The sequence below is a fragment of the Gymnogyps californianus genome, chromosome 2 (assembly GCF_018139145.2).
Source record: "Gymnogyps californianus isolate 813 chromosome 2, ASM1813914v2, whole genome shotgun sequence".
Lineage (NCBI taxonomy): Eukaryota > Metazoa > Chordata > Aves > Accipitriformes > Cathartidae > Gymnogyps > Gymnogyps californianus.
The window spans coordinates 59,495,550-59,507,572 of record NC_059472.1 but is presented as its reverse complement, the minus strand read 5'-3'; the positions used below and the strand labels follow the sequence as shown (position 1 = coordinate 59,507,572).

Below are 12,023 nucleotides of genomic sequence, written 5' to 3'. Positions count from 1 at the left end.
AGGGCATATTTTGTGAGGATCTCATTCTGCATCCAGCTCCTATTCATTATGTTCTCCACGTCAGTTCCCATTTGTTTTGTTCTGTCCAACAGCTTGCATGATGTATGCTGAGAGCAGAATAAAACAAGGCTTGGGAGCCAGGGCCTTGGCCGTGGTCACCACCCTTTGATAGCCAGAAAGGATTATTTTTTCTCACTGGCAGATTGTCTGGAACATTGAGACCTTCCATTCAACAGCCCAGGGACCCATTTGGAGGTTACGTTGCAAATTAATATTGTAGCAATTTGGCAGACGCCCAGCAAAGGTCTTCAACAGAGGATCAGATTCCTTCATAAACTGGATTTACACATAAGATTTGAGAAAAGTATTTGTTAAAGAGAGTGTTCGTTTTCCAAATGAACACATCTTTGACATGCGAAAGTGAGAGCAGCAAGTCTAGAAATCACTCTTTAAGAACAAATTGCAACAGTAAGTATCCAGGGTGAACTTAACATAAGTTGTATTCTGGTCAGTTTTATTTGGATTTTTTCAGGAAATGGTGGGAGAAAGTTCTGAAATTCTTCATGTCTGATATAGTACATCCCCACCCATTTTCCTCAGCTTTTCAATTCTCAGTTAAGTAGAGGATCATAAATGGGTCCTGGGACGAGGCTGAAGGTTTGGAGAGAGAGAGAGGATTAAGTGCAGCCCTCCATGAAACGGTACAGATTACAAAGCATGGGACCTGCTTGAATGAATTCTGACCAGAAATGATCGTTCATAAGATAACTTTATTCCCTTAAGTTATGGCCTAGCTAACCCACATTCCTGATCTCTCTTCCTGAAGTATCCATGACAAAGTATTATGATTGCAATTCTATTTTAAATGCAATTTTTCTCTCTTGTGGACTGTCTAATATTTTTGGACAGGGAAAAGGTTATTCTCAAGCTGAAATTTCACATGCAACTATTAAGTAGATGGAAAGTTTAAAAGGAAAATTGGTAGTTAATCCATCAAGTCATTTATCAGTTATGGGACTTAAAATACATCAATTTTCTGTTCACCAGTAACTAAGAGCTCTGATTCAGTATGTCAAACTGATTTTACAGATTACTCTATAATATAATTTCATACAGGGACCTATTTTAAACTTGCCAGAGTCTCTCAGCTTTTGAGTACAAAGGTATCATAATGACTAATATCCTGTGTTCTTTGTGAAAGCCAGGCTTACCACATCTACAAAGTCCTTAAGCCCTGCCAATGAAGCTTACAATGTCTGTAAATATTGGCAAAAGTGCTTATAAACCTTACACACAGTTACATCTTTGCTCCTTGCTCTTGCCGCTTTCAAGGACTCCAGACCAACACAAGATCAAAGAAATTACAGGCTCTGCAACCTCAACACAGACATTTTGGAAATCCTGCAAGCTTAGAGGTGCTTGTTCGTTGTAAAAATCTATTGACGTAGCAAACAAACCCTCTACATTCCATGAGATGAATAAAGTCAGTATCTGAATCTAATTGGCTCTCTCCTAAAACACATAGATCCTTTACAAAAGTTTCTATTTAGGTAGAAATTCTAACACCAAATCTTTGTGCACTCATCCCACTTGAGTGTAATCAGCAACCAAAAAAAACTGATACTTTTCTAGTCCCTTTGGGCTAATCAACTTCTCTGAAACCTCATGGGGAAAAGATCTTTTAAAACAACTGCTGTTGTCATTATTTCTTTACCAGTTGCACACAAAAATTTTGAGCTTCCAGAAGTCCCATGCCGAGAGGGAGATTTCTGCACAATATGTTTTTTAAAAAGAATATGCAAGCTAACATAAGGTATGCTAACTATGTGAAAAGTCCTACGTGTAGGAAACCAGTTCCAAGGAAACATAATGCATGGAAAGATCAGTATGTGAAGATTTCCAGAGATTTTCCCAGAGGAAGCAGATTTCTCCTGAAGAACAGAAATTCCTTCAGAGAACGATCATCGCAATACAGAGCTGTCCTAATTTTTCTTGCAATGGATTGATGTAAAATTCATATGCTTATTTTCCTTAAAAAACAATGTAACCTATAAAGCTCTATAGGTACTCATGGGTAGTCAATAAATCTATAGGTTGAGGAAAAACAGGTAGTTGCATCTTAGTTCCAACTACATCATCTTACAAAAGGATAGTATGTGTTCCTGCACTGAAATTAAGTCTTCCTTTTATTCCTGAACACTTTGTCTTACCTCATAACACAGGTGGTCAGCTGTCATACATGCATCCAAGATTAGGACTTACAGGTGACATGGGACAGTCAACAAATAGCACTACACCTTCGCTCCATCCAACAAAATGAGCGTCCCAGTAAATCTTGTTTATGGCAACATTGATCAGAGCCCTGGACTGCAGGTGTAAACAGGACACCAACCCTACCCCAGACTTTCATTAGTGACTTGTTATAACCTGTAGCTTCACAACTACAACTTTAAATATTTCTTACAGTTTGTGTGTCTGATATGGGTTGAAAAAATAAATAGGGGCTATTTACTGAAAAAGTGTCTTTCGTTCTCAGATATGGATTCCTCTACAATTATTTTCCTTTACAATTATGTCTTTGTAACAAAGCTTGAATATCAGTTCATTAAAAAGAATTCTACATGTAGCAATTTCATAAACTTTTTCAGCAATTGCAGTAAATACGGAGGGAAAATCCATGCTGCTAATCAAAGGGTGTTCCACATATTTCTTTATTGATACTAGCTAATAACACACTGAATTTTGTGTGGCTGGCACAGATTTCTGTTTTTTTCCAGAATGTTTAAGCTATCTAACCTTTAATAGATATTGGTAGATATTACAGAATTGCAATAATCTGAGAACTTGACCTACTTAAGTTCTGATATTAGGGCAAAAGGAAGGGAGGAGTTTTTGCAGAGAGGACCTTGAATTTAGAACGTTATTTGTACTTTAATTTACCCAAGTCAAGATTCAGCAATGTTTCCGACGTGTTGCAGAGATCAATATTTTCTGTGATAGGGTCAGATAAAGGTAAACTGGTTGCTGAAGTTTATTTTGAGTTAGAGATCCTTCAAAGGGATCCTTTTTAAAACTCTGAGTTTATTGTTTTAGAAAGCTCTGCAGAGAGCTTTTTAAAAAGCTTGCTAGTAACTTGTGTGGTATTTTACCAAAGTTTTTAAATGAATCTGAATGAGAAATGCCTAAAAGAAAAAAGACTAGGTGAACTGAACAAATGCTTATTTTTGAAACTGCACAAACCCTTATCAATTGAATTGTAGCCACATTAACAAATTAAAAATAGACCTTTAAAGGCAGTCAGTTATTAAAGACATTGACTGATATCGATTAATGATGTGTAATATGTGTAATACACAAAACAATTCCATGATGGCATCACATTTCTACATCATATCAGCTGTTACTAGAAATATTAAACACCTTTACTATCAAGTTATCCATAATACCTGCTTAATCCTTACATGCAACAGCCCAGTCTGGTTCTGCTCTCTACCATCGGGTATTTCTGTGCTTCTGCCACTGGCCCTCGCCCAGAGCTGATGCAGCAATGCCTCCAGGAGCGTGAAGGGGGAAAGACAGCACCTGGAGGCAAGTTGTTCTGCCCTCTTCACCTCCTCCCTCTCCTCCCACAGCCTCATTTTAGGTTGCCTTCATTTGGGTACAAAGCCCAAGACTAGTCACAGCCCAGCAGCAAGGTCAGATAAACTGAAGCAGAGGGGGCTTGTGACTGGAGAGAGATACTCTCCCTTCATTCAGGCTCTTAAAACCCACTACCTACTTTTACCAAAGATTTAAGCATGATATAAAGCTTTTTTTTTGCTTTTTTTTCTTTGATATAAAAATCAAATGTTTTTATCCATCTCAATCAGACACAATAAATGTGGCAAGAAAGATATTTGTTGTGCTGGATAACAAGCAAAGCTGTTGATATGTCTGGAGAGTAAAGAAGATTAAACAAAATCAAAACTATGTTGGGTATTGGAATTTTTATCCCCAGTTCCCTTGGCTATAAGCCAAACAGATCAGTATCTCACATGAGATATTTCCTTGGTGAAGATCACAGGAACACCTTTTTAATACTCTTTTGACTATAATTTGCAATCTTTTTGTTTGAAATATAACACTGCTAGATTTTTTAAGTAAGAGACATACTTTAAAAAAAAAAGCCCTATAATTTTCAGATAAGCCATATCTTTGAGGTTTTTTCTTCTGAATAGATTTACAAGCCATCAAGATATTTACCCTGTCCAGGATAATCAATATAATTGAGCCTGACCCAAATATAATTTGAACCTGACCCAAAGTCATTTCAAATAACAGAAAAGACTGACTTCAATTAGCCTTAGAAAATGTCCTAAAATATTTATCAAATAAAATACAGAATCATTATACTTGCATAACCACCCTTTAGGTTAAAGGTTATAGTTCTCCCAGCTTTATAGTTAATTTGGGTTTATAATCCTGTGATCTCTTTCATTTTGTTTAATATCCAATTAAAAGTCCTTGTCATGGATATAATTTTAAACAAAATAGGAGAGAGATACTTTGTTTTTCCTTAATATTTCACGAATGTTCTAGGTGATTAATTAAAAATTGTTATATGAATAAACTATGAATTGCTGTGACTATGTAAGACAAGTGCCACACAGGCATTTCATGGTAATCCTTAATTCAGTAACAACGCAGTATTCTGTAGTTGTGTGATACAAACCATGAAGATGTTTAAAATGTACAGTTTCAGGAAGCTCATGAAGATGAAACCACCCTTAGTCAACACAAATCCCAGAGAGTGCACAAGTCTCAGTTAATGATTTTGCACAATATTCCACCTAAGTTGAATATACATTTGGTGCTGCAGTCGGTATGGGAGAGAATTTCTTTCAGTCATTTATGTGGTAAAGGTTCAACAAAATAAGCAAAAGCAGCTCATTTTGAAAAATAGTCCTTATATTCTCCACTGCACATCATGCACTCCCCACAGATTGATTCCCAATATATTTTTGGAACAAATGGAGCATGGGTGAGGGGTAGAGGCATGGATTTGTGTGTGTGGGTAAACCTCATATATCTGTAGTAGTTGTCCATATGTCAATATGCCAGTACAGGACAAGACAGAAGTAACTCATGCAGAAGGGAAATGTGGAGATATTGCTCTTCAGGGCACAAGACAAAGGTGCAAAAATCTAATCATTGCTGCATGCTACAGCTCACTTAAATAATCTAATTCTAAAATAAAACAGCAATTTAAAAAAAAGATATATTTTTTACAGAATATATTTTTGAAGTACTGAATATTTAGTTTTACAGTCTTAGATTATCTGATTATCTCTGTTTTTCCAAAGTGCTGCAGTAAAAAGTCTTCAGCAATGTATCACGACTTCATCTCCTCCCTCATACTCCTCAAAAGCTGTGGTGTCCATCTTTCTTTCCAAGGCTACTATTGCCTCTTCAGCCATTCACATAGTGTTCGAGTGACAATGAACAAGTGCCAAGTATCAAATGAGAAATAGTGTCTGTGCTCACTGCTTAGTAAAATAAATAAATAGAAAACTCATTAGCAATGTTTTACTTATCTCCTATTGGCTCCTAAGCTGAGTTTCAAATATAAAAGCAATGTTGACTAATGATTGCTGCAGGGCGCTTAGGCAGGGAAGATTCTTTTCCTCTCTCTAGCTCTAATTTAGAGGCATCGTTTAATGTCCAAAAACACAGGAGATGGTATTGAGGAAACTATAGCAAATTCTATATGGTCAGTCTTACTGTAAGAATATCAAATTTTGATATGGTTTCAAATCAGTCTAGCAAAGAAAATCCTAATTTCAATCACCTGTGCTGGTTTTGGCTGGGATAGAGTTAATTTTCTTCATAGTAGCTAGTATGGGGCTATGTTTTGGATTTGTGCTAGAAACAGTGTTGATAATTCAGGGATGTTTTAGTTACTGCTGAGCAGTGCTTACACAGAGTCAAGGCCTTTTCTGCTTCTCACACCACCCCACCAGCGAGGAGGCTGGGGGTGCACAAGAAGTTGGGAGGGGACACAGCCGGGACAGCTGACCCCAACTGACCAAAGGAATATTGCATACCATATGACGTCATGCTCAGCATATAAAGCTGGAGGAAGAAGAAGGAAGGGGGAAATGTTCAGAGTGATGGCATTTGTCTTCCCAAGTAACCATCACACGTGATGGAGCCCTGCTTTCCTGGAGATGGCTGAACACCTGCCTGCTGATGGGAAGTAGTGAATGAATTCCTTGTTTTGCTTTGCTTGTGTGCGTGGCTTTTGCTTTACCTATTAAACTGTCTTTATCTGAACCCATGAGTTTTCTCACTTTTACTCTTCCGATTCTCTCCCCCATCTCACCAGGGGGGAGTGAGCAAGCAGCTGTGTGGTGCTTAGTTGCCGGCTGGGGTTAAACCACGATACCACATTATAACTCTCTTAATCTGAAGTGAGGCTTCCCATACACGTATTTCCACTGAGGTAGATGAAGTTGTTCTGCTTTTTTTAGCTTCATGCTTGCCTTTATAATTTCAGGTTAAAGTAAAATTTACTAAAATGTCTCCGGGCCAAACTCCTATCTGGTCTGAATCAGTCAGCTTTCAAAGGAACCGTTGGCACCTGACGACAGATGAGCATTTGGTCTCTTCAAAATGAAGAGATAGTGGATTTGATGTTGAAATTCTTCCCTAATTCAAACTCAAGAAAAATTAGCATTTCTTCTTTTCCAACAGAGGGTCTGAAGCCTCTAAAAGCCATTCTTCTCTGATTCCACTGGAGTTTCGAAACTATCTCAGCTTGTACCCCAGTACCTGCTGCTTGCATTTATTTCCCAGAGAGCTGGATTTCAGTATTAGAAAAGATATACAGTAAACTGTTACTGATATATGCAACACTTACCAAAAAATTATGCTATGCACTAGCAGGAATTTGAAGAGTTTGTTAAGAACAGACTTTATCTGAACAAAATGATGTATTATCACCTCTGAGTACCATAGCATAGGAGTGAAACTTATTATTGTTAATGAGAATTATAAAACAAAGCCTCTGGGCACTGGAACGAGAAATACATCATAAAATCCTTATCTGAATCCCTACATAGCTATTTGAGTTTCACAACATTTTTGAAAGGGTAAATACTTAATCTAGCATGTTATTTCCAGTTAAGTCTTGAAATATCTAACTGTTGCAGGTGCCTCATAGATAATTAAGTAGCTTAGTGCAATACAGTAAAAAATAATGAAATTTTTAAAAAGGCAATAGGAACAAAATTCCCACAACACCAATAGTGTATCTTGCACTTACCCACAGGAGACATCTCGGGGACTCCAGCAGTGTAAGGACCATCCAGAAATTTTGGCTCATTGTCATTGATGTCCTGAATCTTAATGACGAACTCAGATTCTGGTTCCACGGGTTTATTAGTCAGCCTATCTAGTGCTTGTGCTCGGAGCGTGTAGTAGGCCTGCTCTTCTCGATCCAGCCTCTTTGTAGCATGAATATCCCCCGTGTTCTCATCAATAATGAAAATGGAACTTGCCCCTTCGCCTGACAAGATGTATTTGATGGAACCATCTCCTTTATCAACATCAGAGTGAAGCTGGTGAAAAATTGATGAGAGATGAGATTAACTTACAAGAGAGTCAGTGGCATGGAGATATGTAAAAATAATTCTTATGTCGAGCAGTAGTACATGAAATTTTATTGTTCTTGGAAAGATAAGCTGAATGTTTATCTTGCACAGCATGTGAGGGACCATTAGAATCTGCCAGCTTGCTCTTTTGAGCAAGATAATTTCATTCTTTCCTGCAAACAATCTCATTTTCAAATGCATTTGATATTGTCTTACAGTCTTCTCATACCAGAGTTTTACATAGCCACACACATACACACATGCACACATATGATTATAACCGTGACTTTATTCCTACTTGAATTTACCTATATTGTTGGTTTCAGCTTATTATCCTACTGAAGGATGAGACTTCAAACAAATGTCACTATAAACTTAATGTCAGTGTGTGTTTGCTCCTGTGCATGTATGGGAAATGACATACTGATTTCCTCAGTGTTTACTGTGTAGAGCAGTAAAATGTATCACATGAATTAAAATGCATTGGTTGATAGATTGCTCACTACTATCTGATGGGCCAGTAACTTCACTTCCGTATCTTGTTTTCCATTACCTAACTTCAGAAAAATGCAGAGTCTGACAAAGACCAAGAAGCATCCTGGCACTGCCTGAACTACACAGCATCAAAAGTCAGATGTAGTTTCCCTGGGACTACCTGTAGCAGGCACAGAACAAATGTACCTCAACACGTCAAAATATATCTTCCATTAGAACTGCAAGACAGATTTACAGAAAGAAACTTTCTTCCTCATCACGCAAGATATTTTAAGTTACAGAGCAAGATTCCACAGGCTTTGTAGCTCTTTTATGTCTACTGAGTCTCACCATCCTGTTACAGAACACAGACTCAAACAATTCTCATATACTTTTCAAACTTGTATCAGCAATGTAATTGATCTGGATATCACGTTAAAGTAACACACACACGATATATTTAATATGGTACAAGTGAAAAGAACATCAGTAAAATTCAAAGTACTTGCTCGCATGTTAAAAAGTGGATTACTACTTGTAAATAGCTGAGGACAATGTTAAAGATGTTCAGATTCTTTGTGTCTCTTATCTACTTTGTACATGTCCTAACTCCATGTCATGTTGAGTTTGGAGGTAACTCTACTGTCATTATCATCATCATTTCCTCCACTAACATTTTTTTTTCTCTCAACTGGGAGTATCACTGAGATAGTAATCACTTCCAGAATACATGCAGAAAATTGCTATCTCAGGCATAACTTAGCACAGCTGCGAAACCTTTTCCTATTTCAGCAGGGAAGTACTCGTGATCAGTTTTGAATTTTGCAGCTAGATAAAAAGCTGCCTATTTCTTACACTTCACTTACACTGTCTGGATTTCTCATACTTATGCAATTACAGTGCACTCCCTCTCTAAGACAGAAATGGAGTCTGAGCTTTGGACTGGATCAAAAAACAGAACTAGGGTGTCTAAATCAAAATAGATGCATTATTTCAAAATATGGCTTATCCTCATTCTGCTGCTACCTAACTTCTGAGATACCTAAACAAGCCTGAGATTTCTTTGGTGGAGTTCCCCAAACATTTGAAGTCCTACTTCTCAGCACACTCAGGAATAGTCAATGCTGACACTGTGAGCGGATCAAGGTAAAATGTATCTCACATCCAGGCTCTTTCAAGATCTGCAGCGCTGCATATTCTTCAGTCCTCATGGCTGGGAGTTTATTCAATAAACCATACCTCTATTCATCTCACAAATTTGGCAGTTGGAGCTCTTGCTGCTTTTTCAAACTTGACTGGAAGAAGTACCCATCTTCCCTACAAAGGAGCAGTGGCCTGGGTAAGTAAGAATCTGGCTTGTGTTTGATTTTGGTTTACTTTTTTTTTCCTCTTTCCTTTTTCTAAGACCTACTTCAGGGTGCATAAGTCTCCTACAGAGGCATTGTGTGGGTTCCCCTACGTAGCCAGAATCCTACAGTCTAGACTGAAATGCTGAGCATCACGTTACCCAAGAACTGAAGCTACGGGATACAAAGATTCAATGCCTTTGTCTTCTTGAAGTGATTCAGTTTTCTCCGTATCCCATATTCTAGCAGAGCACTGGTCTTTCTGTGGTGGCTGAGACTCTCCTATTCTCCCTGTAAAAGTTATTCCACCTTTTACGGCATGCTTAAGGATGTGGTGGATGAGAGAAAAGCAGATGACACCAGCATACCCAGCAGTTTATCAGGTAGAGCACTTTTCTGAAGGTTAGAGATGTGCAAGTAGATGTCTTCAGGCAGAGAAGGGAAGGGATTCCATGTCTCAACTTGCTGAGAGCAACATAGTGCTCTCTCATAGGGGTGAAGCCAGCCCATCAGCACACCAGAGTGTAACACTCACACCTGGGTCTCATGCTGCAGGGCTGCACAGCCTCCCTTTCACGTCCTATTTAGATCCAGCCCTATCCTGAATAACTTTTCTAGCAGTGTTTTGAAAGAAAAGAGACCTTCAGGGGAGAGGCCAGAAGTGTAAATCCTCGAAGATGCACGGAGTATGGCTTTCACATCCCAGAGAAAGAAGATATTCTGTAGGCTCAGCATTTCCCATTTGCTCACTCAGTGGCCTGCTGATTAACACATTGTTTTTTAAGAAGTCCCACTCTGAGGTCCATAAATCTCCTCATGGATTACACTACAGTGGCTGGTGCCCTGGAGTGAAATGCTGAACAGAAGCCACTCTTTGGAACGATGCCTTGGTAGAAAACTGCTACCACACAGATTAGTAAAGCGATTAGCAGTGACCTTTGTTACTCCATGGTTGAGGCTCTGGGAGAGAAAACTTCTTTGTATCTTTTCAAACTTTGTTCTACTGAGCCTTTAAGAAAACATACTGGCCCGTGCTTAAGGTAGTAAAGCACCATTCTCTACATACTTAACCCCAGGAAGGTGATATAGCTCAAGATTTATTTTATCTTTGGCACTATAGTACAATCATTTCTGTGTAAAACACTCCAAAGAATTTTTTTCAACATTTTAATGTGTATTTTAGTGTCAATCTGAGATAATTTAAAAGTACAATACAAGAGAACTATGTAAAAATAAACTAGGCTGACCGAATCCAGATGTACGTTTGGTGCAGTTTTCAGATAACCTTTATTCCAGTTCCACCCCATATAATCCTTCCAAACAGTGATCTTCAAAGTTATTAATGTAGAGGCGTCGGTGATTTGCAACTAAGAACAAAATTTTTGAATGCAGCAGTCCTGTACCATATTTACACCTCTGCTACTACCAAATGTGACTTCAAACTACCTGTACTTCCAGCTATTTAGTTTAACATCCTAGGAAGTGAGAAATAATATTTTCCTTATAATGTTGGCTTTAGAAAACACTTTGCACATTTGGGGTTTTTGTTGTTGGTTTTTTGGTTATTTTGTTTTGGGTTTTCCCCCCTTTTTTAAGATGAAGTACATTTAAGAATGAGACCTGGGATTTTTACTTGCTTTTGTGATTAATTTGGCAACAATTATATAGAATTATATTAGTACTCAGGACAGTTGTACTTTACAGGAAAGCTCCAGAAAGCATCTATGGTGGTGCCATCTGTTAGCTTGTTTATCACTCCTCCCACTTTCTACAGAGACATTCATGTAGGAGACAGAACTGCAGCTCAGTCTGTAGCTGCGCATGGGGACTATGACCGTAAAAGTAGAGAGGATCAAGACAAAGGCAGTTTCAAATTCTTGTTTCAAGAGACATGGAGGACTCAAAGATTCACTGGGTAAATCTCATCTGATCCCATTCTGGAACATCCCAGACAAATTTTCGTTCAGAATTAGTTTGCAACAAATATTGTGAATAAAATTCCTCCCTCTGTTTTCTGAAAGAGGACTGCTATAGGTAAAGATGGTTGTATACTTCCAATTAATTTCATCCATTGCCATCTCCACGCAATATCCATGATGGTCACCCTCCAGTTTGCCTTGGCTTTCAAGTAACCTTATTTCCAGATGAGATTCATGATCCAATTATTATATGCTGATCCTATTGCTTCTTTGTTACATTCCACATACATTTAACCTGAAGATTTTAAGAGTTTTGGTGTTGGGTGTTCCCTGCATTACACCACGTACAAGAAAGAGTACCTGAGAACAGAAAAGTGAAGCAGCAAGCTTCTGCAGAGAGATGACGCATTTTTAACAGGAGGGTAATTTTGGATGTTCTAGGAAAGTTAGCAGAGAGTGAACAAATCTAATAAGAAAAGCCACACAAGCCTTATGGAGGCAGAGAGGGCCAGTGCGTATAAGTGCACTTTTTCTTTTTTTTTTTTTTTAAGAAGATAATCTACCGAGTGCCCTCTACTGTCTCTGAACTCAACCTAAAAAGAGGGCACTCATATCTTCTTAGGCCCAACTCCTAAAACTCCTCTCAGTTTTAG

General features: G+C 38.2%; 1 protein-coding gene across 2 annotated transcripts in view; it reads right to left on the bottom strand.

Annotated features, from left to right (window-relative positions):
• LOC127029986 (cadherin-7) overlaps window positions 1-12,023 on the bottom strand; it is a 71,177-nt gene that overhangs the window by 33,402 nt on the left and 25,752 nt on the right. For both annotated transcript variants that reach the window (XM_050915882.1, XM_050915883.1), the window contains exon 2: window positions 7,304-7,598. In XM_050915882.1, the coding sequence (XP_050771839.1) occupies window positions 7,304-7,598 (295 nt within the window). The remainder of the gene's footprint in view (window positions 1-7,303; window positions 7,599-12,023) is intronic.